The 23,449-nt window shown below is 43.0% G+C and overlaps 1 protein-coding gene across 4 annotated transcripts in view; it reads left to right on the top strand.

Moving 5' to 3' along the window:
* The window catches only part of NPNT (nephronectin), a 280,509-nt gene that overhangs the window by 130,819 nt on the left and 126,241 nt on the right, over positions 1 to 23,449 (top strand). For all 4 annotated transcript variants that reach the window (XM_078676614.1, XM_078676612.1, XM_078676613.1 and 1 more), the window contains 2 exons: positions 15,664 to 15,783; positions 21,759 to 21,878. In XM_078676614.1, the coding sequence (XP_078532740.1) occupies positions 15,664 to 15,783; positions 21,759 to 21,878 (240 nt within the window). The remainder of the gene's footprint in view (positions 1 to 15,663; positions 15,784 to 21,758; positions 21,879 to 23,449) is intronic.

Here is a 23,449-nt window from a genome sequence, read left to right as displayed (position 1 = left end):
TCATTCTACTTCTACAAGGTGTGGAAGTGAAGCAGAAGGGTGAGATACCAGCTTGTGATGAATCCTTTCCACAACTTGTTGTGCTTTACGCTTAAGGTTCTCAACATGAAGTACTAGAATTTGGAGTTAGATTTGTAGTGTCTTTTTATATATATATATATATGTGACTTGGGTTTCACCAGTGCTGATTTTAGATATACATGTTGCCCGCGATTGTACAAAAGGTTTGTGAAGAAATGACAGTAAATCCCAAAAAGCAAGGATGACCCACTGCCCTAGTAGGATAAAACTGCTCCAATGCTGAAGTGTTTATTTTTATTTCTGGACCACATTGCTTTACAGTTTGTCAGTGATTGCGAGGGAACTAAAAGTCTGAATCATATTCTCACATCTCACAGAACAGTCAAACGGATTTATTCTGAACTGCTGAATTACACATTAAGCTCTAATTTGGGGCCTAGCTTGGCAAGATACCCACATGCTAAAATCCAATCATGTTTTCCGAATGACGAAACAAAAAAACGTTCCAATCATATTCATGCTGTGTGAACGGGGAACATCCTTTTCAACGCGGATGTTACCCCGCAGTGCTTTTACAACGCGTCCTTTACAATGCAAGTCGTAACCACGACTTGCTCTGGAGGGCGCTAAAGGATAAAGAATAGTATATTTACTATTCCAACACCTTCCCTACTATCCACGGGGACTGGTGTTAGAATAGTAAATTATACTATTCACTATCCGCGCCCAACAGCGCAAGTCGTTGTAATGACTTGCGTTGTTAAAGACGCATTGTAAAAGCACGCGTTGAAACGGTACGCGTCGTACCGTCATACATCCTGTGTGAACTGGCCTCATGCATATTTATTGTTGTTTTTCTGAAAAGAATGCTTCATTTTATTACTTGATTTGGCGAGCCCAGCTGCCACTATATTCAGAGAGATAAGTAAGAGTGTAAAATGTTACATGATATAAAGATTAATTAATCATTGACGATATGCGATTTGTTGATTTAAAGGAATTGTGTCAGATGAAATTTGACCTTAAAACACAGACATAAAATAAGGTATTTCAATTTAATTTCTCACTCTCCATTCCTTTCCTACTGCTGTGGGACACTTACCTCTTTCATGTCATAACTAAGAACAAATATTATTTTCTGAAGGTGTACAAAATGTGTATAATCTGCTTTCGTGTAATTATGTGAAATTACAAAATTACCCAAAATGCAAATCCATCATTTTGTGCTATTTATTTTAGTGTGAAATGCATTCTCACGTCAATTTTTGTAATGAGGATGCAGATAAGAGCACCACGAACAGCAGCCACTCAAATTCTGTTGTTCCTGGGTGATACCACTAATTGCACTATTCGCTATACATTTTTACTATGAACAACACCTAATTACACAAAGAAGCGCATTGGCGTAATTTCGTGAATTCCAATTAACAAGTAAAGCGAGAAATTCCTTAATTATGCCAGCATAATTCAAATTTCGCCCAGTTGGTGCCACTTCTAGACAGAACGCTACCAATGCCTTGTCAAGAATTGGTATGAGCGTACAGTGCAGGTGAAATCTCTAGTCCGAAAAGGGGTTCTCCTTGGACAGTGCTGTCATATGTAGAAGATGCAAAGATGAAAGCCAACTTGTACACTGCGGTCTAGTTTACTTTAGGGGCAAAGACTGATCTTAATATGGGATTCAATGCACCTGCGCTGGAAGAGCTTTGTCAAAGGAGCAGAAGAGCAAAGAAGTAATTGTCACATCTTCACCAAGAGTGATAAAGGGGGTGTAGGTTCAGCCATTTGTTGAAAGTTCTGGACCGAAACAATTGTTTTAGTTTTTTCATCCGCAAATTCTAGTATTCTTTTTCCACAAGCGTATGTCGCTTAGTGACCCAATTGTAGGTGTATATTATTCCTGTGATTTTGACTAGCTGCTGGGTTTGAAAAACCTGGTTGTTGATTGTTTTGAACGATTATCATTGTGAAAAGTTGACATAGTAAAGGAACTTCTTCAGTGTAGTACATTTAATGACAGAGAATGCTGCAATAAAGAATCACCCCATAAGAAATTATCCAAACAAAGTCAGTGTAAAACTTTGTTAACCATTAATGTCAACGAGTAATTGTAATTGTAATAAAAGCTAAACTTTGTGGTAGGGTAGGAATAGGCATTAGGTTAAAGAAAAGGGTATGGTAAAGGTCTTAGAGAAGGGTTATTGTGAGATTTAAGTTTAGTGTAAGGGTTGAGAAAAGGGACAGGTGTAGGAGCTAGGAAAGTATAGGGAAAGGCTAAGGATTATAGAAAACAACAAGTGTATGGTGGGTCTTGGGGTAAAATATAATGCAAGGCAATAGATTATGTGTAAGGTATGGTCAGAGAGCCAAAGAGGTTTCATGTGAAGTTGTGTGTGGTTTCTGCACACAGGTAGCCTGTTACAGAAGGGATGCTTCAGGGGTTGGTGGTGACATGGGCAGGACTTATAATGGAGGGGGCATTAATAGTGGGAGCATGCACATCTGTAGTGATTACTGAAAAGTGTGAGTCCTTCACAGCCCTATACAGTATGGGCAAAATCTGCACCAAACTATAGTTTCACCATGGTTATCCCTAGAAACTCGATTGATGCACCAATATTATGATATAAAGGGATGCTGAATTTCCACATATGTGGCACTTCAAGATTTATGATTTTTCTGGGCCATAACTCCTTATGAGATTCGGGCATTTGAATTACCCTGCTGGGCCAAGCTTTTTACCCTGATAGAGGATCAAAGGGCTCTCCACTCAGTAGGGCAATTAGCCAGTTTTTAGGCCTGCTCCTGGGAGAGGAGCGGGTGGGGACAGAATCTGTATGTGCTCACCCCCATTGAAACAATGGAGAGTACCCAGAACTCTGGAGCCTGTCGCAGGAGGGGCTGCTCTTTGACGGTTTGGAGGGAGGGGACCAGGCTGCTGCGGTATTCAGGGGCAGGACATGTAAAATATTGTGTTTGTATTGTTGATTTGTGTTCAGTAATTATTTGTCATTGATATGAGGTTTCTCCTGGCTCTAGTATAACCACTGTAGGTCAAGCGCTTGGTCTGCAGTGGCTATGTAAGTGGTGGAACGATGCCGTGAAGTAGATAAGACCTAGGTGATTTAGTGATAGATCTTTGTGTTTCGAGGTCAAGCTCTTCTCTCTAGGTATAATAATTGAGTAATTTGTAGGTAACGTTATAGGGTGCTTAACAAATATTAAGTGCCAGTGTTTCACTTGGGCTCTCAGAATGTCCTGGTGCTTTCTCAAGACAGGCTAGGTTATCAGGACACATAAGAGTTGGTTTATATATGCGTTAGCAATGAAAAGTGGTTTATGTATCTCCCATATTTTCCATAATATCTGGCTGTATTTGTAGAAAACAGGATTTTGCGCACAACAGATGAAGCGCATATAGCAGCCGTCAGTGGCGGCTCGCACAGGTAACGCGGCGGGGCTGGGTGGGGGGTAGTGGAGTGTGACATATGACAGGAAAATGGAGAGTAAAGAAATAAATAAATAAAAGCACTTACTTTGCTCTCGCAGCATCGCATAGTCGGCGATGCTGAGACCGCAAAGTACATGCTTTTATTTATTTATCTTCTTTACTCTCCACTTTCCTGTCGTATGTCACACTCCACTACCCCTCAACCCAGCCCCGCCTCACCGCCCCACACCGTTACCTGTGCGAGCTGCCACTGGCTGTTGTGCATACCTGTCCAATGCGAAGACCAATGAGGAGGTAGATTATACAATCAAAACGTTTTGTCTCACCTACAAAACCTTCGCATATTGCATAAGACAAACCAAGTTCCTGTACCCCCTCTCCAATCCAGCACAAGAGGGTTCGAGGAACCCCAAGTCTGTTTCACCCTTTTATCAGTGATTCCCTGTTAATATTGTGGGACAGTGAATTTAAGTTCCTTCTTGATTCTTGATGGGGAGGCAAGACTAGAAATCTTTAGTTGACGATTAATACAACTCGTTGGAAAGGTGTTAGATGAGGTTCCCTCACATCATGTGACATCCAACGTAACAAGTTGTAATATCTATCTACACTGGTCATTCACAGTTGTGAGTGTAGTGTTTAACTGAGGTGATTAGTGCAATCTTCTAGCTCCGCCTTGCAGTTAGTGACTATTGACTTTTGCCAAAGACGACCACAGCTTGTAAGAAATGAACACGGTATCCAATTGTAAATTTTCAAATGGCCATGATTTAGACTGTATGTTGCAGAACAACTAACAGGTTTCAGCTAGGGTAGATAGAGGACCTGAGTAAACAAAGCAAAAGACTCTCTGCAGCATACTGAAGCATCTTCATGATCACCCTGAAAATTTCACTGATGCGCTGGCTAAACTTATTAGCGCCTCACTTTGCTGCAAGAAATGCCACACGGCTACTGTAGGAAGGCTCGATGACAAGACGAAGTAGTTGTGTTCTCGCCTTCCAGTGGGCGGCTCTTAATGTGGAGTGGTTGGTATGAGAGAACTCTAGCATAGTTCAGAAGCACAAACCACTCCACACCCCTTATTTTTAAATGTAATGGATCTCCTTGGGTGACCTGATGCACATTTCCTCCCCACCCCTTTTTCCAGAAGGAAGTGTGGCAGCATGCCAGCTCTGTCCCTGCTTGTCGTCAGCGGCACTGCTGAACAGAAATATCGGTGTGATTGAGCAAAGACTAGACAGTTGGTGTAGATCTCCAACACTGAAATTTCGGGCATTTCAGGAATGCTCATGCGATCACAATTTGCTCACTAGAAGAATTGTCAGTAAGTAGGGAACCAGAGTGATCTGTTCGAATATCTATAGGAGGGTAAGCACGGTAAGCACAAGCCTTGCATTTGGAATGTCTCGGTGGCATGCACCCAGGCATGTGGGTTGCTTGTTATTCTTAGAGCCTGCTAGTAATAGTGGCCCATTCTCCAGCATGGTAGTCACTCCCATAAATGTTGCGTACCACGTGGTGTCATATTCTCAGCCATATGAAAATACCCTCTTAAGACTGATAGTGCGATCTTCAGCTAAGGCCATTTATTATTTGCAACACTCAGCACCAGTGACCCCGTATCACATGTCACTGCAAAACTTTCTGGCCCTTGCATCAGTCGACTGCATATTGTGTTCAAACATAGCTTACACATGGAGCATATTTCACACCTTATTGTATTTTATCTTTTTGTAAACATGCTTTTTTTTCAAATACTAATAATACTATATATACACATATATATTACCTAGTGGCCGTTGCCACAAGGGAGTTTAGTTAGGTCTGTTTTTTCATAGAAAGAGTTCTTTATATATATATATGTATTTATATATATATATATCTGTGTGTGTATATATGTATATGTATGTACATACATACAAAAGTTTTGTGAAGACTTGTCAAAAGGTGCCAAAGTTATTAGAGAAACAAAAACGCTCCTCCTCTGGAAACTCTGGCCTAACTATAACTACACAGTGGCGACCGCCACTGTAATATATATATAAGCAGTGTGAAATCTCAAAGATCCTTTATTCCATAATCGCCATCCTTTCCTTGGAGGCATTCTGACTTAAGTGCAGGTGGCCCAAAGAGACACACTGCTTCAGATATAGGCCCACACAAGAGTAGAAAACAGACAGGTTAACCTTGCGTGCCGCCAAGTGTTTTGTTTGCACAAATCTGCTGCTAGCTGCGCAAACACATAACCTTATCGCCTGTGGTAATTTTGTGTACATTAGATCAGTGTTTGTGTTGAAAGATAAAGCTGGCACAGCACTGCCGTGTGGGTGTGAAGCCTAAACGGGCCTATTCTCCTTTCTCAGTGTGAAATCAGAATTGGCAACATGCACTATTCATGCTGTTCAAGCTGTATGGACATGTATCCAGACATTACAATTAAAGTTAAGTAAAGTGGAATGCAATGGAGATAAGGAAATACAATTTTGTCTTGTTTTTTTTCCTTTTCTTTCACTCTTCAATGGTATTTTTTTCTCTTTCAATCCAATGTTTCTACAAATCTTTTTCTTGAGTATGTCATCTTTTACCATTACATAGGCAGATAACTGCTACCTCCCTATCTATATAACATAGTTTATTTTGACGTAGACACTCGCTTGCATTAACAGCATAGTTCAAAAACAGTAAACCCAAAAGAATGAACTAAAGCATCTATATAAATTAAATAAATGGTAATGAGCTCTACACAGTTCACAATAAACCTTAATGAATCAATGCCCATGATTTTCACTGTTAAAAGGAAAAAGTACTTTATTTATCATACAACTAAATAATAAACATAAAATTGCAAATGTGCGCAATGAAAACAAGACCTCCGAAGCCCCACCTAAACTATAGATCTGTGACATTGGCTCTCTTAGTGGGGAAACGGCCTCTACAACGAAGCCGTTTCCACGAAATCCTTTACCACGCATGCATTACAACGCATGCGTGGTTACAACGAGAGGTTTTACCACGCATACCTTTACTACGAAATACGTAGTAAAGGCATGTGTGGTAAATGAAAAGAAAAAAAGGGGGGGCTTGGGGGGTCTCCCCCATAAAAAAATAAAGCGTTGGGATAAAAAGGGGGAAAATCAAAACTAACCTGAAGAGCCGAAGTCGGAGTCGAAGCTGAAGCAATCAACGTCGTTAGAGAGGAAACGGAAAGTAACTTCCGCTTCCTCTTAACGACGTACGACCGACGTAAACAAAGAAGATGGAGAGAAGGCGAGTTAAAAGGTAAGGGGCATTTTAGTAAAATAAATATATATATATTAAGGGTTAAGGGCAGGGGTAAATATAAGGAGTGGAGGCTGGGGGCATGTAAGGGGAGATTTATAACCTTTATCAAGAGTATGCCCTCACCATGCATACATTTACAACGAAAAACGTTTTAAATGTATGCGTGGTAAAGGAATATTCGAGGTAAAGGTTATGCGTGGAAAACGAATTCCGTTGTAACGCATGCGTGGTAAAGGCATGCGTTGCAACGGAATTTGTTGTAACGTCATACAATCCTCTTAGTGCTAAACAATATATAGCTCCTTCCAGTTCTTCAAGGAGTTCATAACAGGAAGTTATTCCTGTTCTAGTTGTCACATACTTCACAGTGTAAAACCTTTTCCTCTTGCATTTATCAGAGTGTTCACAATGTATCCCCCTCCCTAGTGCATTTTACAAAGAGATCACAATGATAAAACTGTCTATCAGGTACTGAGGCACATGGGAGCAAGAATAAACCTAGAGGGTTTTGTGGGCAAGAAACTCAGAACTGAGCTACACTGTCCTATTGGAAAAAATGCTTGTTACAATCACAAATGTTAGCTGTACTGACACTATTGAGTTATTCACTGCGTAAAATGAGGACTACTGCCTTTATCACAATATTTAACAATCAGTAAAGTGAGTGTGTTGACTTTTAACTTGGATATAAACAGGAACATGTCATCTCTGCCTATAGAGACCCATAAACAATTTAGGAAGACCCAAAGTATACATTGACATGAACATAACTCTCATTTTGAAGGCACTAAGTATTTTCTCTGTTCAGGCCTAAAAAGGGACCCATGTGCTTAACCACTTCCTATTGCACTTGTCAGAGAATGTAAAGCCCATTCTTATTGTATCTGGCATATCAAAACATTCAAAACATAAAGCCTCATTTATGGCGTTGGTCAGGTAGTTCATAATGTAAAACCACTTCCTTTTACATTTGGCATAGGGTTCCCCTTGTATAGCCCCTGCCTATGGTGTTTGGCAAGGAGTGCACCTTGTAAAACCCCTTATACTTTGCAAGGCCACCTCTTCCTTCTGAATTTGACCTGTGTTCTGCATTAGTAATGCCTATATCCGTTGCGAACAATGGAACTACTACTTAGGTTTACTTTTACAACTATTTTCAATCAATTCTTGAAGATAAGATGAGTAAGTGGGTGGAGCCACAGCACTTCTCTCACTACAACTATTTGCACCTCTTTTTCTGGTGCTCACATAAGCCCTCATGGATATCTGCACTGCCAATCCTAGCAAAAAACTATGAAAATCCAAAGAGAGTAACTAAAACCCTTGCCTACTATTGTGACCCAACATTTCCCAATGAACCAATTGGACCTACAGCCTTGATCATTGGCTTGTTACCATACCTAACTCGGGCCTACTTTTTTGAGTATACACAGTTCAAGCACTATTTTCCAGTGAAAGCAAGCAGCTTCTCGCCAATCAGATCGTGAAAGAGAGAGGGGCATAATCAACAAGTGGGCACACCCATAGTCCTTTTCTCAGTAGTGCTTCTTAAAGTTCTTTTTATGTTAATCGCAGATGTGCTATCAAGCCGGACCTAACAAGATCTGGGATAATGGTGCATTAGGGCTCAAAAAGGCATGAGCTCAAACTTATTTGAGGGGGTGTGAGTAAAGAATTCTCACCACAGGGCCAATATGTCTTAAAATAACTGTGCAATTGCATACACAAAGCTTGAGACTGCAGATTTTCTACTCTGCAAACAATCCACAGTCATAGTGTGAGCACGTACACCTCTGTCTGGGAATTCCATAAAATAAGTACATTTATGCAGATCATGGAATTGATCCTTATATTGGTAAAGGAGTACATATACCTAAAGGCACAATAAGTTAACAACTGTTTTGTCATGAGAAGCCATGTAGACTCCTGTATAGATCTTCTCCCCCACAAGGAAAGGTTTAGGTGATCGAATCTTTACCTAAAACATAGATGGCTGTAAATGGTATTATCTCTTACCCAGTGGCCTCTTCCCCAACTGTGCCTCTATGCTGCTAAGTGATATGCACAAAGAGTGGAATAAGGCAAACCAATAATCACCATCCATTCCATTTCTCTTAAGTGAAACCAACTACTATTTGTTACAAGTGTTTTCTTGATGTATCAGCCTATAGTTGATATTTGGGTGGCCCAGCTAAATTGAAGTCAGAAGTCCTACAAATACCATGCTTAATAGAACGGTCTTCTTCTGTTGATACATACTAATAGGTTCTTGTCTATTAAAAAACAAACCTAAATAAACATCACTCCACTAAGGCTGTAAGAATTAAAGGTTGAAAGCTTTACTAGCAAGGGGAAAAAGGGACTCTGACTGTCCTTCACTGTGAAGGCTGGTCATGGATGTTAGCACCTTCATTGCGTTGACTTGCAAGGCAGTAGATGGACTTACATTGGCCAACCATCAAGTGATCTAACTTCCCCTTCCATGTCCATAAGACCTACCCTTAGTCCGGTCATAGTCTATCTTTTAGAAGAGTAGAAGGCTCTAATTGCAATGCACAAACTGAACCATTACCACAGGCAAAGGGGCACACTTAGTTCTGTAAGAGCCAGCTTCATATGGGCTTCCTGATCTTAGAGTGTGTTAGTTTCATTCTTAAGACTTGTAATCAAAGAGTTCCAAATCCTCAGAAAAATGAGCAAGTGTAGATTTGCCAAGTACAGGCTATGATCCTGTTTGACTTCTGAGTTTGTAGCTCAGATATTATGAGGCAGTCTCTGCCAAAGATTTATGTACAGAACAGACAGACTTATCACACTTTTTTACTATCTAGTAAAAGAAGACCGCAAATGCTACCCTGCATTTTTACCTTGGACGGTGTATAAAGAATCTGCCAGAAAATGCTAATGTGTGTGATTGGCAAATCCAATTACTGGTTTCAGTCTACAAGACACTGGTGTTAATGACTTGTCACCGTATGATAAGCCAGTGCCCTAAGCAGGGCCACATACAAAGAAAGCACAATTGTTAACATGTTCACTTCATTAATAGAAGCAAGGACAGATCTATTATCATAGTAAGGAAAAAACTAAAATATAGGAATCATATTTTTCTATGTTTTTTCCAGGGATTAATTTGATCATTGTTGAGACCTCCATGTGTCACAGATTAATATTCCTAGCTAGTTTAAATAGGTTCTAGTATAATTTTGTAGTTGTCATAAGGTTTTAGAACGCAATGACAAAATATGTTAACTTATATTAACTGAAATAGAACTTATTTAAGGAAGTCTGTGAATGGCTGCTCAGGGTGGGTGCATATTCTTTGCTCATAGTGGGCATGACAGCCCTCATGTCCCTGTGTTGAGAAGCAGCCCTCCCAGAACCCAGTCTTATCTGTTGGTTCAGGAAGGTCCCATTCATTTGTTTAGAGTAGGTTTTCCCTTCCTGTTTTCCTCCATTGCAGGCTGTCGTGTAGCAATTACATGTATTATCAATGGGAACTAGCCTCAAAGGGTATAGGGATAGGGTGTTTGTATTGAAGAGATACCTAATAGTGTAGCAATTACAGCCTTCTCATGGCCAGTCCAAACTGGACTGGCATTGGAATTTTCTGCTAGAAGTTAGTGTCCACAGTGCACAAAGAAAGAATGTACATTTCTTTGTGATTGTGAGAATAGTGAATTGTTATGAAATAGCATTTATCTTGTATAATGATGTAGATGGGGTTTCTGGTTGGCTGGGGTATGCACCTAAGCTAGGCAGAACCCACCACTCTAGTTAGGGTAAGTGAGTTTTTCACCCAAGATAAACCCTGCTCACCCCCTTGGTAGCTTGGCAGAGCAGTCAGGCAATGTGTAAAGTGATTGCACAACACACACACACACACACACACACACCAGTGACACAATAAATACGCCACAAAAAGAGACTCCACACATTATTATATAAAAATGTTTTTGTATTGCATAGAAACATCGACCAAAACCACATAAGCCAATAATCACTTTGCTAAGTAGACAATTGTCCTAACATCGCAGTTAGTGCAATAAGATAAAGACTTATATGTTGCACACGTAATAAAAACACCAACACTGCACACACACACATGCAAATCCTGAAATAATACTCATTATCCTGACTATGCAAGTCCAAACAACATATCATAACATCACGTGATGATTATGAAGCAGTTTTGTTAGAATGAAAACACATAAATCACCATATGTCACCCTACGTACATTAAGTACTAAATAACATCATAAACACATCAGCAGCAACAAAAGCATACAGACCGGAACCCCTGCGCTTCTATTAGCAGGGCTACAGCAAAAGTCCTTGTGTGCCTGGTTGTAGAAGAACAGATGGCTTGTTGATGTAACACGTAGAGCGCAGGCGCACCCGTACGTCTACTACCAGGGATACAGTAATTTTTGTGAATTCCCTAATCCAGCCAAATGGGGCCTCCATCAAGGTATCACCCTGGATACTATAGCTGTTCCAATACCCCCACATGGTACTGCCCTTCGGAGAGGCTGGAGGCACACCCGCGCTACAGACAATAGCTGGGGTAGGGGAATCTCCCTTAGCCCCTCTACATGCAAAACTGTAGAGAGCAGCTGCCTGCAATCACACTGTGAATCTTCTGACAACACAAGTCATCCTTTCTAAAAGAGACCGGCCGGAGCAACCCGAGTAGTAGGAGCAGCATGAGAGGCCAACTCCCTCGCGGCTCCTGGGGTAACGAGAGCGGCCCTCTGGGCCATAGGGACCTGCTCTTGCAGCTAGTGGAGCATCTGGCCGGATTCACACAGCGCTGCTCTGGGGTCGCGTGGCCGGGGTGACTGGGCCTGGTGTACCAGCCTGCTACTGATTACCAAGCAACTTCTCATTGCAGGAAGGTGGAACTTATGTCACTGGTGACTCCTCTGTTGTCCCAGCAACAAGTATGTTGCGACGTGTAGGTTCCATCCATCAATTATTACCCAAACCACCATGTGTGCGGACTTCGGAGAAGTGGTGCAGAACGGGGAGGGGGCATGCCACCCAGTCCCTAGAGAACAACTGGGGAGATCAAGAGCACGGAATCAGCGGTAGGTCAGCACATCAGTGTCCTTGAGGCAAATTGGAAGTCCTTCTGAAGCTCAGCAGGCCACCAGTCAGCATAACAAGCAAGTCAGTCCAATGGCGGTTCTTCCTGGCAGCATAGCAGTTCCTTATGGCAATATGTGGTCTGTAGAGCCAGCAGCATCTGGTTTCAAGTTCCACGCAGTGTCTACAATCATAGGGTCAGAGCCCTTGTACTTATACTATAAATGTCTTTGATGGGGAGGGAACTTCAATAGAACTTTTAGAAGTGCACAACACCCCATTCAATCCCAGCTCTGGCTCCAGACAGAAGTAGGGGGTAAACGAGCCCTGTGTGTGAGGGCAGGGCCCAGCCTTTACAAATGTAAGTGCGTCCCAACTCCCTCTCTCCCAGCCCGGGAAGATCATTCAGTATGTAGGTGAATGTAGATGCAACCCTGTTACACCCAACCCTTCCTGTATGATGGCTGTCTGGAAAACATGCACAAGCCCAGCTGTCACTCTACCCTAGACGTGTATTGGAGTCAGGCTACAAAGCACAAAGAGTCATAAGCACATAGAAATGCCAACTTTCTGAAAGTGGTACAAAAGGGGGTGGTGATGGACGGAGCATCTGAATCAATCAAACACTCACACCCAGTCAAAAGATCTGAGTTTAATCCATCACCGTTCTTTAGCCCACTCTGCCACCCCAGTTCAGACATGGCTATATGCAAATCAGTCTGACCCTGTGCCTCATGGGAACAGTCCAGCCCGAACTGCTCCGTCCATCACCACCCCCTTTTGTACCGCTTTTGGCCGCCATAAGTGTGGCAGGGTATGCTCAGACGTGAGTCCCTTGCTCACTTTGCCACTGGATTCAAGCACGCCGGGCTGAAGACGGCTGGAATGCCAGAAACCGGTCCTCTGAAGCTTGTTTCCGGTCCAGGGAAGGTATGGCTTGGCAGTTCGGGCTGGATTGTTCCCATGAGGCACAGGGTCAGACTGTCGGAGCACTACCTGGCTGGTGCTGCGCACATTCAACTGCCGACACAGCCCCGCCCGTTCTTTAAAACTGCCGCACTGTCACGAAAAAACGGCTGCGGTTAACAGGTTCACCATGCTTTGAACCTGTTTTCTAACATTACGGAGCTACACTTTACAAATAACCGAATAAGTGGTATCATGTAATCAGTCATATACAGTAATTTCTTTCGCAATAAAGGTAATTTGTCTTTGGCCAATACCAAAAACCAGACATCGACGTGTTCAGATCTCTCCCTTGTATCATTATAAATCACTTACTATATTTTAAAGAACTGGAATTGATTTTTTTCGTTGAGGAAAAACGTTTTGGGAAACCATGATTGGTTGCTGCCAGTTTGGCAATAAGCGACGCTCAGACAACATTTTTAGGGTGTTAGCCTCAGATTCAGATGGTCAATTTGGTCATTAGCCCCATGTGTAGGTGGTGATTATCGCTTAGCCCTGTACATATGAGAAGTGGCAGCCTGCATGTCTCGCGGGTGTCGGGGGTTGCGCATGGGGCAATATAAATATTAAAAAAATTAAATTAAAAAATAACCTTACCTTTTCGCCGGGTCTGACGTCTCTGCTCCTGCTGTCGTCTTGGAACTCTCCGAACAGGTAGCAGGTCCCACTGACCAATGACAATGCTGCAATGCAGCATTGTGATTGGTCAGGGGAGCCTGGGTGCTTACCAATCACAACGCTGCAAGGCAGCGTTGTGATTGGTTTTGAGCGTCCTTGTTCGACGCTCACCTGGGGAATGGTGGCCTGGGCATGTTCTCCATGCAGGCTGTAATGTAGCCTGCATCGAGAACAGGGAAAGTGTACATGACTGGTATGGGTGGCCACAGAGGCCCGACCAAACAATCATTGCGCACTTAGGAGTGGGTAAACTACTTCTCCCCTGCCCTGCTCTGAGAGCAGAGCAACCCCGCACACCCACCCGCAAAGCAGCAGGAAGCAGCATAAAATGATAATAACTCAGTTATCATTTTATGTTTCTACTTTGCACTGCTTAAAGATTAGATTAGATTAAATACTTATAAAGCACATGGCTGCCTCGGCAATGAGGCGTCCCAGCGCTGACAGCTAGACTAAGCAGAGAAAAGAACAGAGTGAAGTATTCCTGGAACAAAACCGACAACAGGACAGAGGACATTAGGCCTGGGAGAAAAGCCAAGTCTTCACAAGTCGCCTGAAAGCCTGATGGTCAGGGTTGTTGCGGATATAAAAGGGGAGTGAATTTCACGAACGGCCGCCAGATCTAGCTCTACGTATGCGTGGGATACAAGCAAGACTCTGGTTTGCCGAACGTAAGGCACGCTTGGGGGTGTACCGAATACAGAGATCACTCAAGATATCTGGGGCACTGCCTGTCAATATCTTATGCGTAATGCAGAGCGCCTTGAAGCGAACACGCTGTTCGAAAGGCAGCCAGTGCAGACGGCGCAGAAGATTGGAGGCATGGCTGAATTTAGGAAGGGCAAAGATAGCATGTGCTGCCGCATTCTGAACCCGCTGCAACCTGCTTAGCACGGCTCTATTGGAGCTGAGCAAAAGCACATTGCAGTAGTCCAGATGGGCCAGTATAGCGGCTTGGATGATCAGTTGGCGAGTTTGGGCATCAAAGAGGCTCAAAATCGGTCACAGACCGCGCAATAATCCAAAGCATTTCCCGGCCTCTGATATGGCATGTATTTCAAAGTTGAGATTTTTATCAACTAGGAAGCCTAGGTTTTTCACCACAGGTTTGGGATCAGGAGGATCAGCAAGTGCCCGGGCCACCAATCATTAGTCCAAAGATGAGACTCTTTGCCAACCAAGAGAATCTCTGATTTAGTAGAGTTCAATTGCAGAAAGTTTGCTGTCATCCACTCTGCAATTGCCGAGATATCTTCTTGAAATTTTATTTTGTCATGCTCGGGATTCTTGGACAGGGCGATCACCAATTGGGTATCATCAGCGTATGACACCAGAGAAATTCCTCATGCTTTGGCCAACTGAGCCAGAGGGCTCATATATATATTAAAGAGCGTAGGGCTCAATGCAGAGCCCTGAGGAACCCCATAGCGAAGGGAATGAACTTGGGAGGAAAAGGGAGGCGAGGTCACTGCCATAGCGGAGGAGCTGCCACTGCATATGAGGCTAATGTGGCTTCAACTTAATACATTAGTGCCTTTTGTGGCTGTCTTTTTCTCACCATGCACAAGTGGGACTTTAGTCCACTATGCACAGGTTTTTATTGGTGGCATTTACTCCCCATTTGAGATGGTTATGGTGACATCAGCTCCATGAACAAGTAATTTTGGAGAGTAACCCTTTCCAGCGAAAGTTCTCAAAGATTAAGACTTTGATGGTGTGTGTGCTGACTCGACAGTATCTCTTCAGCAGTGCAGGTTGGTGCCTCCCCTCAGGCCTACTCTTGAGAGCTAGGATTGGAATCGCTGCCAGGTACCTGCATCCAGATCATAGACCTGTAGCACCCGCCCTCTGACTATTCACAGCATATGGATTCACGCAACAAGGTTGTCTTTTATTTATTTCTTTCTTTTCTTTTGAGGGCTGCAGGCTAACGCAGGTTAGTGGAAATGACATAACTGTTTCCATCCTGAGTAGCACAACTCATCAAGCCAGAATTCAGAGGACCCCACTGCTTCTACCCAAGTTCACTCAAAATGCACCCATGCTAGCTTCCATGCCATTCCCTCTACGATAGACCACAGAGCATTAACTCTACATTCGAGGTCATAGTCTAATGCTCACTCACATGTATGTCTTGTTCTTCCCCATCCCATGCTCCGCACTCTCTCCAGATCTCAACGAGTGCGGCCTGAAGCCCCGCCCGTGCAAACACCGCTGCATGAACACCTTTGGGAGCTACAAGTGCTACTGTCTGAATGGATACATGCTGATGCCCGACGGGTCATGTTCAAGTAAGTTGGCCTAATTATGCTTTCTGGATTACTTTGTTCTCTTTTTCTCTTTTTTCTTTAAAAAAAAAAATATATATATATATATATATATATATATATATATATATATATATATATATATATATATATATATATATATATATATATATATATATATATATATATATAATTACAGCTGCAGAGGAAATATGTTTGTTACAATGGAAGGAATACTTTTAGATGTCATTTTACCAGCCCCTGTTTTTCTGTTTTTCCCACACAAGATATGGAGCAGCTCTTTTCAAAGCCATATATCCAAATATTAAATGAATACATGTCAACTTGTTCCTTGTCATTTGAGAGTGTCATTGAGACCTGCTTTTTTGTTACATATTTTGGCACTCCGAGCTTTATCTATTGTAAATAAGTTTATGACTGTAATACAAGAATGGAAACAAAAACTAGGCCTATTGCTCACACCGGACATGGGACAACTTGAGCTCTTTTAAACGGTCTAAAAGTTTAAATCACTTTTACACGGGGAGGAGGAGGTGCAGGAGATTGTTTTTATACATCAGGTTCACATTTAAGGTGCGTTGCAGTTTCTTCTTGCAGGTTTCCTTCCATTGCCCGTGGACACACATTCCCAAGGCAGATGAAAGTCTGTAACATGGCCGCCCCCTGTAGTAGGCCTGTAAATATTTAGCCATTAACACCAACAGATGCCTCGTGGCTCCCGGGTGGAGGGGGCGGCGCTGCGTATGGCTGCCGCGGTGCCGCGCCCGGAGCTTGACATTCCTGCCTCACAAAAAAAAGGAGATATTTTGAGCACCTGACGAGATAGAAAGTTCTCCCTGAGGCGTGAAAGCTGGGAAAACCGGGCCACAGGTGCTTGGAAATAGCAGTTTGAAGTGACTCATGTTCAATCTTAGCTGAGAGGTGGAAGGAATCAGTCAGTGGGGTGACGTTTTCTGCAACGTGAGTAGTGTGTGCTAAAAAAACACAGAGCAGTGCCACAATTAAAGGGACTTTGATCAGACAGATTCTGGTTGTGGCTGGGTCTTTGAATAGGACATTAGAGCCAGAAATTCATGGTGCAGGAGGTGACATAACTGAGGCCTGAAGGTTAATCACCAAGAGTTAATGTGTTTATAAGAGTACAAATTCACAGATTTCAAACTCCATTAAAATCGATGCGGTCATTGAGGCAGGGCAAGAATAAGGCTGTGCTCCATAGTATGAGGTACAGACTAAATGAGCGAGACCAGAAGTGTTTGTGTTGCGTTGCCGTTAGTGCTTAATTTGAGCCAGTGGGGACCACTTGGACTCAGTGGTGTAGCGTGGGCAGGGCAACAGGGGCGATTGCCCCGGGCACAACATTCTTAGGGGCATTATTAGGGGTGCAAGGGCATTCTTCTTATTTAAAAACTTTTATTGGCATACAAAAAAAGACCATACAAAAATATGTTAAAAGAAAAGTAGAAGGATACTTGCCTTGCCCCAGGCGCTGCCAACCCACACTACACCGCTCGTTGGACTCATATACGGGGACAGCACTTATTTTTCCCCATGAGATATTTACGAAGAGCCAGGGAGAGAAAAACAAACACAGGTGAAGGAGAAGGAAGAGAAAGATGGAAAAACCGCCACAATGGGAGAAAGCAAGAACCTGCAAGAGAGATAACGGTACAGGATGTGACTGGTGGTGGATTAAAGAGGCACGGGGTGGAATCAAGACTACACATTGGGCACCCTGACATTTAATAGCATAAGCTTCCGAGCAGAGCTTTGGGAACTTGCACTCTTTGTTTTACAAACTAAGCACTAGCTGTGATGATGCACCTGGAGCTTCCACAGGCAGCAGTACAACCAGAATAGTAACAGGTACCCACGCTGCCGCCCCCATTTCTCTATACTTCACCAGCTGGAACGGCCACTGTGGTGGATGTCTTGCCAATCACTGGTACCTCACGCTTCATCCTTTCACCATCTTGTTACGCTGGGCCTGTGCGGATATACATTTTAAATATGTTGTCCATGTTGGTTTTTGTAAAATAATTGATATTAAAGAATGAAATGATAAATTCCCCTTCCATTGATTCATGATAATGCAATGGATAAAAAACAGTGACATTTGTTTTTAAAGTGTCTGGAATACCTTTTATGTGCCACTCAAGCGCCCACTGCCTCGGTCATTAAAGTGAGACTGCATTTTTGGTGATGATGTCATTGTGGCTTTTTTCTGAGATTCATTCATTCATGAGGAGTGAGTGAGGTCCTCACTCCGAATGTTCTACACACCCACAGCTTCCGCCTTTACCTTGATTCTGGGGGAAATCCGTTGAATACAGGCATCGGGGGTCTGTGAGTGTTTGGGTATTCATGGTCGGAATATTTCTTTTGACTGAATTAAAGAACATGCCCACATTTTGAGATGCACACAGTGGCCACTGCAGATAGAAAGATGGGTTCAAGTTCAATTGGTCTAGGAGTTAAATAAATCTCTCAATTCATTATTTAACCACTAGACGTCCCTTGTGTTGATTAAACAACCATTGCTACTTTTTTGGCCCAAAATGCCCGCAGTCTGTACTTTTTGTCGATCTACGCCCACATGTCCATGGTTCCTGTGGGGAAACGATGTGCAGTGACGGGGGGAGGGGGGTGGAAGAGACTTTCCCCGGAAAACTCTTCCTTTGACTCCAGTTGACCCTACCTACACATTTCTCCATATGCGGCATGCGGTGTAGGGTGTAAGGCTCAGTGGTCCGTGGCAGCAACTACTGGGCCTTCCAAGAGGAAAGACGATGCTCACTCCTCTCTCTGGTGCAATTGGTGCATTTCATTGTGCATACATCCCTTTAATGGAAAGTTAAAAAAATATGTATATGGCAAGCCAGATCAAGGAACCGCCTTGGCAATAAGATTTTAAGGCAAAGTAGAAAATGCATTGAAACTTCCCAATCCTGTTTGTCAGATTTTGTGGACCTGCTATACAAGGGCCATTGGGTGGTATGGCTGTGGGTCTTCAGGTGCACTGTGGGTGTGCTGGGCTAATGAGGAATACTTTTCTTTCCTCCTTGCTATGCATGCAACTGAAGCTCCTCTTCTTCCAAACGAGGATTGAGTGTGTCTAAGATGGACACTGAACACACAGTCCTCTATCTAGATCCTCTTTCAGTTGTGCTGCAAATCTCCACAAATAGAAACAAATTCCTCCGCATTCTCCTCTCTCTTGCGTAGGTCCTGTATCATGTGACACTGTGATTGGCAAGTCCTAGAGAAATGCAGCTGTATCCCTCCGAGGCCAGTGGCAATCATGTGCATTTTATCCGCCTATTATAAACGAAAAATGTATGGGCTACTGTGGATCAACTTCACCATTACTAACTCAGATAGGTAACACATACAGATGAAGAAAAGAGTCAATTATTTCATATATAACCATATACACATGTATCTCCTCCAGCATTTAATACCAGTGGATTGTATGGATCAGGTTTTCATGTTTATAGAAACCCAAATATTTTAGCTATTAAAAAAGCGATTCATAAAGTTAAAGGTTGTGAACTTTCCATCCAGTGTTATAATGTAATCTGCATATTTTCCCTTTCATAGGAAACTCTGGTGCCGGGCTCTTTCCTTGCTGCTTCTCCTGTATTCAGATCTGTTTAGCTCAAACCCCCAGATGCATCCAGAACCCATTTTGCTAATCCTTATTAGCGAAAAATAACTATTCGCTAATAAGGAATAGCAAAATGCTATGCATGAAGAAATCACAAAAATAATACAGTTTTCTTAAAATTCCTTAATTGCGACTCGCAAATTGCGAATCGCAATTAAGGAATACCTCCCCATTCATTCCTATGGGCCTAGAGGCCCATAGGAATGAATGGGAAGACATTCTCAATTTGCGATTCACAATTAGCGAATCGCAAATTGAGAATGCAATTTCAAGGGTGCCAGGGTGTCCAAAGGACACCCTGTTGCACCCTTGAAATCTGCATATGGGTTCATCTTGCACACACACATGCCCTAAGGGCATGTGTGTGTGTAAAATGGAACTTTGAAAAATGCACTTTAGTGCATTTTTCAATGTTTTTGCAAATTACCATGAAGTTCAACTTCATGGTAATTTGCTACTCCTATTTGCGAAATTGCTATTTTTTTTTAGTTTGATGCATTGCATTTAAGTAATCTCATTTTGGGATTCCTTAAATGCAATCGCAATTTAAGGAATCTCAATTTAGAGATTCCTTAATTGCGATTTTTGCATTTGGGATGATGCATCCCAAATGCAAAAATACCGGTCGCAAAGGGGCCCGTTTGCGACCTGTTTTTTGCTTGACGCATCTGGGCCAAAATGTGCCATGCTCCCAGACCTTAGCTGGCCCTGATCCCTTTGGACTCGTCTCCCTTATTCACAGAGGGGGCTAGGTGGGCACCGCTGTGACTTGTGGTAGGGAGTGCAGTGCAGTCCGTGCCACATGCAGGGCATTGGGAGTGTGGGTATACATGGCAAGTAGGGACGGCTGCAAATGCTGTGGAGCCCAGTACACTGCGGCTGAAATAGCACTTTTCATTAGATAGTACAGGGAGGCAGATGCAGTGGTTGGTATTTGAGCAGTGGCGTCTGGCAGGGAACAGGGGTGGCGGTGGAGGGTACGACAAAATATAAATTAAAAAAAAGTACCTCTTCATGGACGCCGTCTCCTCCGTCGTTGCTTCTCTTCCTGGTGAGTCCCAGAAGCACCCAGGCTCCCCTTAGCCAATCACAGTAATGCTATTAGCAGCGTTGTGATAGGTCTCAGCGCCGTGGTTTGGTGCTCACACGGGGGCTTGGAACCTATGCAAGGTCTCTAGCCAGGCTGTGTATTACAGACAGTGGAGGACATGCAAAGTTCACATGACTGTTTGGTCAGCCCAAGACAGATGGCCTAACCGTCATGCGCAATTATATCCTCCTCCCAGGCTGTGACACCAGTCCCGCCCTAACCCAGCCCTATAGCTACAAAAAATAAAATGGTACTATTTTTTATTTTTTCCATTGATCTGAGAGCAGTCGGTCAAAACTCCTTCACCTTAGCGCAGGAGCCGCCCCAGTAATTGAGAACTAAAATGTAGTTAGGAAAGTGAAACCCAGAGATTGAACAAGTTTGGTGGGACATATGATAATCCTCACTTGCGTATAGCTGGCTCTATTTTCCTCCTTTGTCTGTATATCTACTATCTTTGCGGCAGCATACCTTTCTTCCCAGCATGGCCCTGCTTTCAGTGGACTAAACCAGGCTACTTCACATCGCCATACTAGCTCCAGAATTTATTTACCAGTTTCTGTACAGGAGCAGAGAGCATCGAGGCCGAGCAAAATGCAATTCTGACCACATCCCAGGAGCACAGTGGACCCAATTAGATACCTACCGCCTGTTAAACTGATCCGTCAAAACAGGACAGTACCGGCAACCTCCCACTGCAAAAAATCACTGAATGTGGATCACTATTGCGTTTTCCCATGACCCTCAAACTATAGGCATGGAAGAGCTATTGTAGCAAAACCACGGTGTGTTTGTCATGTCTTACGGGCGGTAGGGCTGTTGTAGGCCTTTTGTGTCACAGTTTGTCATTGCCAACACATTAAACATGTAAGGCATACATTGGAAACGTATGCATATTGCCGTTCAAATAAAATACATTATTATTTATAAATTCCTGCTATCCTGTACTAAAGGAAAGACTGCTAACTACTGCCTATGAGCCTGCTGCAAAACTAGAAGGAAGCTAGTACTCACAAACTCCCAGCTCTGAGTACAATACACAGTAGCCTTCTTGGCTCCCAGCAGAGCCCTTCTCCAGTTTACAGACTGAATGACCTCCATGGTAAGGGCTCTCCTTTAGATCAGCTATGCCTAACCCTTCACAAAGACGACAGAACAATCAGCAGATTTGTTTGTGCGTTCAGTGCTTGTTTAGTAATGATTTTCCTTTCATTTCTCCAGATGCCCTAACTTGTTCCATGGCAAATTGTCAGTATGGCTGTGATGTTTTGAAAGGAGAGGTGAGGTGTCGCTGTCCTTCTCCAGGCCTGCAGCTGGCACCTGATGGCAGAACCTGCTTAGGTGAGTAGTGAGGTGCAAGGCACTATAAAATGCATGCATGGGGTGGGAGGAGAGTGTGAAGCCAACTTTGTGCCAGGGACTTTGTTGGGAGTTATTTAGCTGCTTGCCTGCCGCAGGAATTCCAGCCAGGTGCTGGACATTCCAATCGTGGTCGTGACGGCACCACGCCGTCATGAACACAGGTCAACCGCGACTTATGACGGCCTGGTGCCATCATGAGCATCGAAGAGGATATATCTTAGATGAAGCTTCTTGTTTTGATCTTTCTATTGTCAACTAGCATTCCCAAATTTGACCAAACCTTTCTCAAGGGCATGAGACATGAACAGCAGTAAATCTGTAGCTGTGTCTAAACAAATTCTAAAACCTCAGTGTCTGTCTTCGTTGTTTTAAGTCGACTACACGATGCTGAAGTTCCTTATCGATTACGGAGTCTGTACGACTGCTAGCTCCTCTTTTAGGCCTTTAGATTGGTTAGTGGACAGCCAAGTCGCCAAAATGCTGGCTGTAGGAGAAGTGACATCATACACACCTTGAGCCCAGAGGCCATCTTATATTTGATCTCTTGTCCGACCCTTGGCCCCTAGCCAGGCTTTCATTTGCTGTGGAGGGATGAGAGAAGTGACGGTGGGGGAAACTGCTTCCTTCTTAGCACCTGAGACAAGGGATAGCACCTCGCAAAGGCACTGCCCGGGATATCAGAGGTCAAACAAAGGGTTAATTTCATACTGATGGCTAAACATAACGAACACATGATTAGATATATTTATAGTTAATCTTGTTATTCATCTCACCAAATGCAGGAAACACATCTAAGTTGAAAACCCCGGTCTCATAGTACACATATCAAGTTCATACTACCTCCAGGAGGAAACATTCACGTTTCTAGTCCATCATTTTTGGATGAGGTGGAATCCCCCATGCCAGAACCCTGCATTAAAGTTCTCTCTAGGGATCCTCCCAATTTGAGCCTTAACCACAGCATAGCAGTCCGGAAACTCAGTCTAACAAAACATGCCCTTTCAGCCCTAGGGTTGATCGAAGTGGTTGAACACGCAATTCTATTTTGTGCAGCCTATCATGGTCCAAGAAAAAAGTTTATTTTAGCACGTTGTCGTAATTTGGGTCTGAGGAATTACAGAATCGCCTTTAGAATACTCAGAAGTAATGCAAGTCAGTCAGTCCATTGTCTTTGCAGTCTCAAGGTATTTGATGTCTATCTGGAGGCTAAGGCAGAAAAAGGTGTTCCCCTAATGCTGCTGTGCACTTAAGGTTTTAACATCTTTTATACTGGTTTTACTGTAATTTATTTAGTCTGATCTTTTTTCTCTTTTTGTATATGCTTTATATTTTTATTTCATTTTATATGTTTTGTATTTATGTATGTATCTTGCTCTTTTATGGCCTTTTAGACCAAAATAAAAATAAAGGTATTGATTGTTTCTAGTCCACCAGTCTGTGTCCGCATTTGATGTCAATCGTGTCTGTTCTTCCCTCTTGCCATAAAATCTGCATGATTAGATTGGCCCTGCATATTGTGTGTCAAAATATATTAACAATAGTAGTATAGT

The sequence above is a fragment of the Lissotriton helveticus genome, chromosome 2_1, assembly GCF_964261635.1.
Source record: "Lissotriton helveticus chromosome 2_1, aLisHel1.1, whole genome shotgun sequence".
Classification (NCBI taxonomy): Eukaryota; Metazoa; Chordata; class Amphibia; order Caudata; family Salamandridae; genus Lissotriton; species Lissotriton helveticus.
Note: the sequence above shows the minus strand (reverse complement) of the source record. Positions and strands in the feature narration are given on the sequence as shown.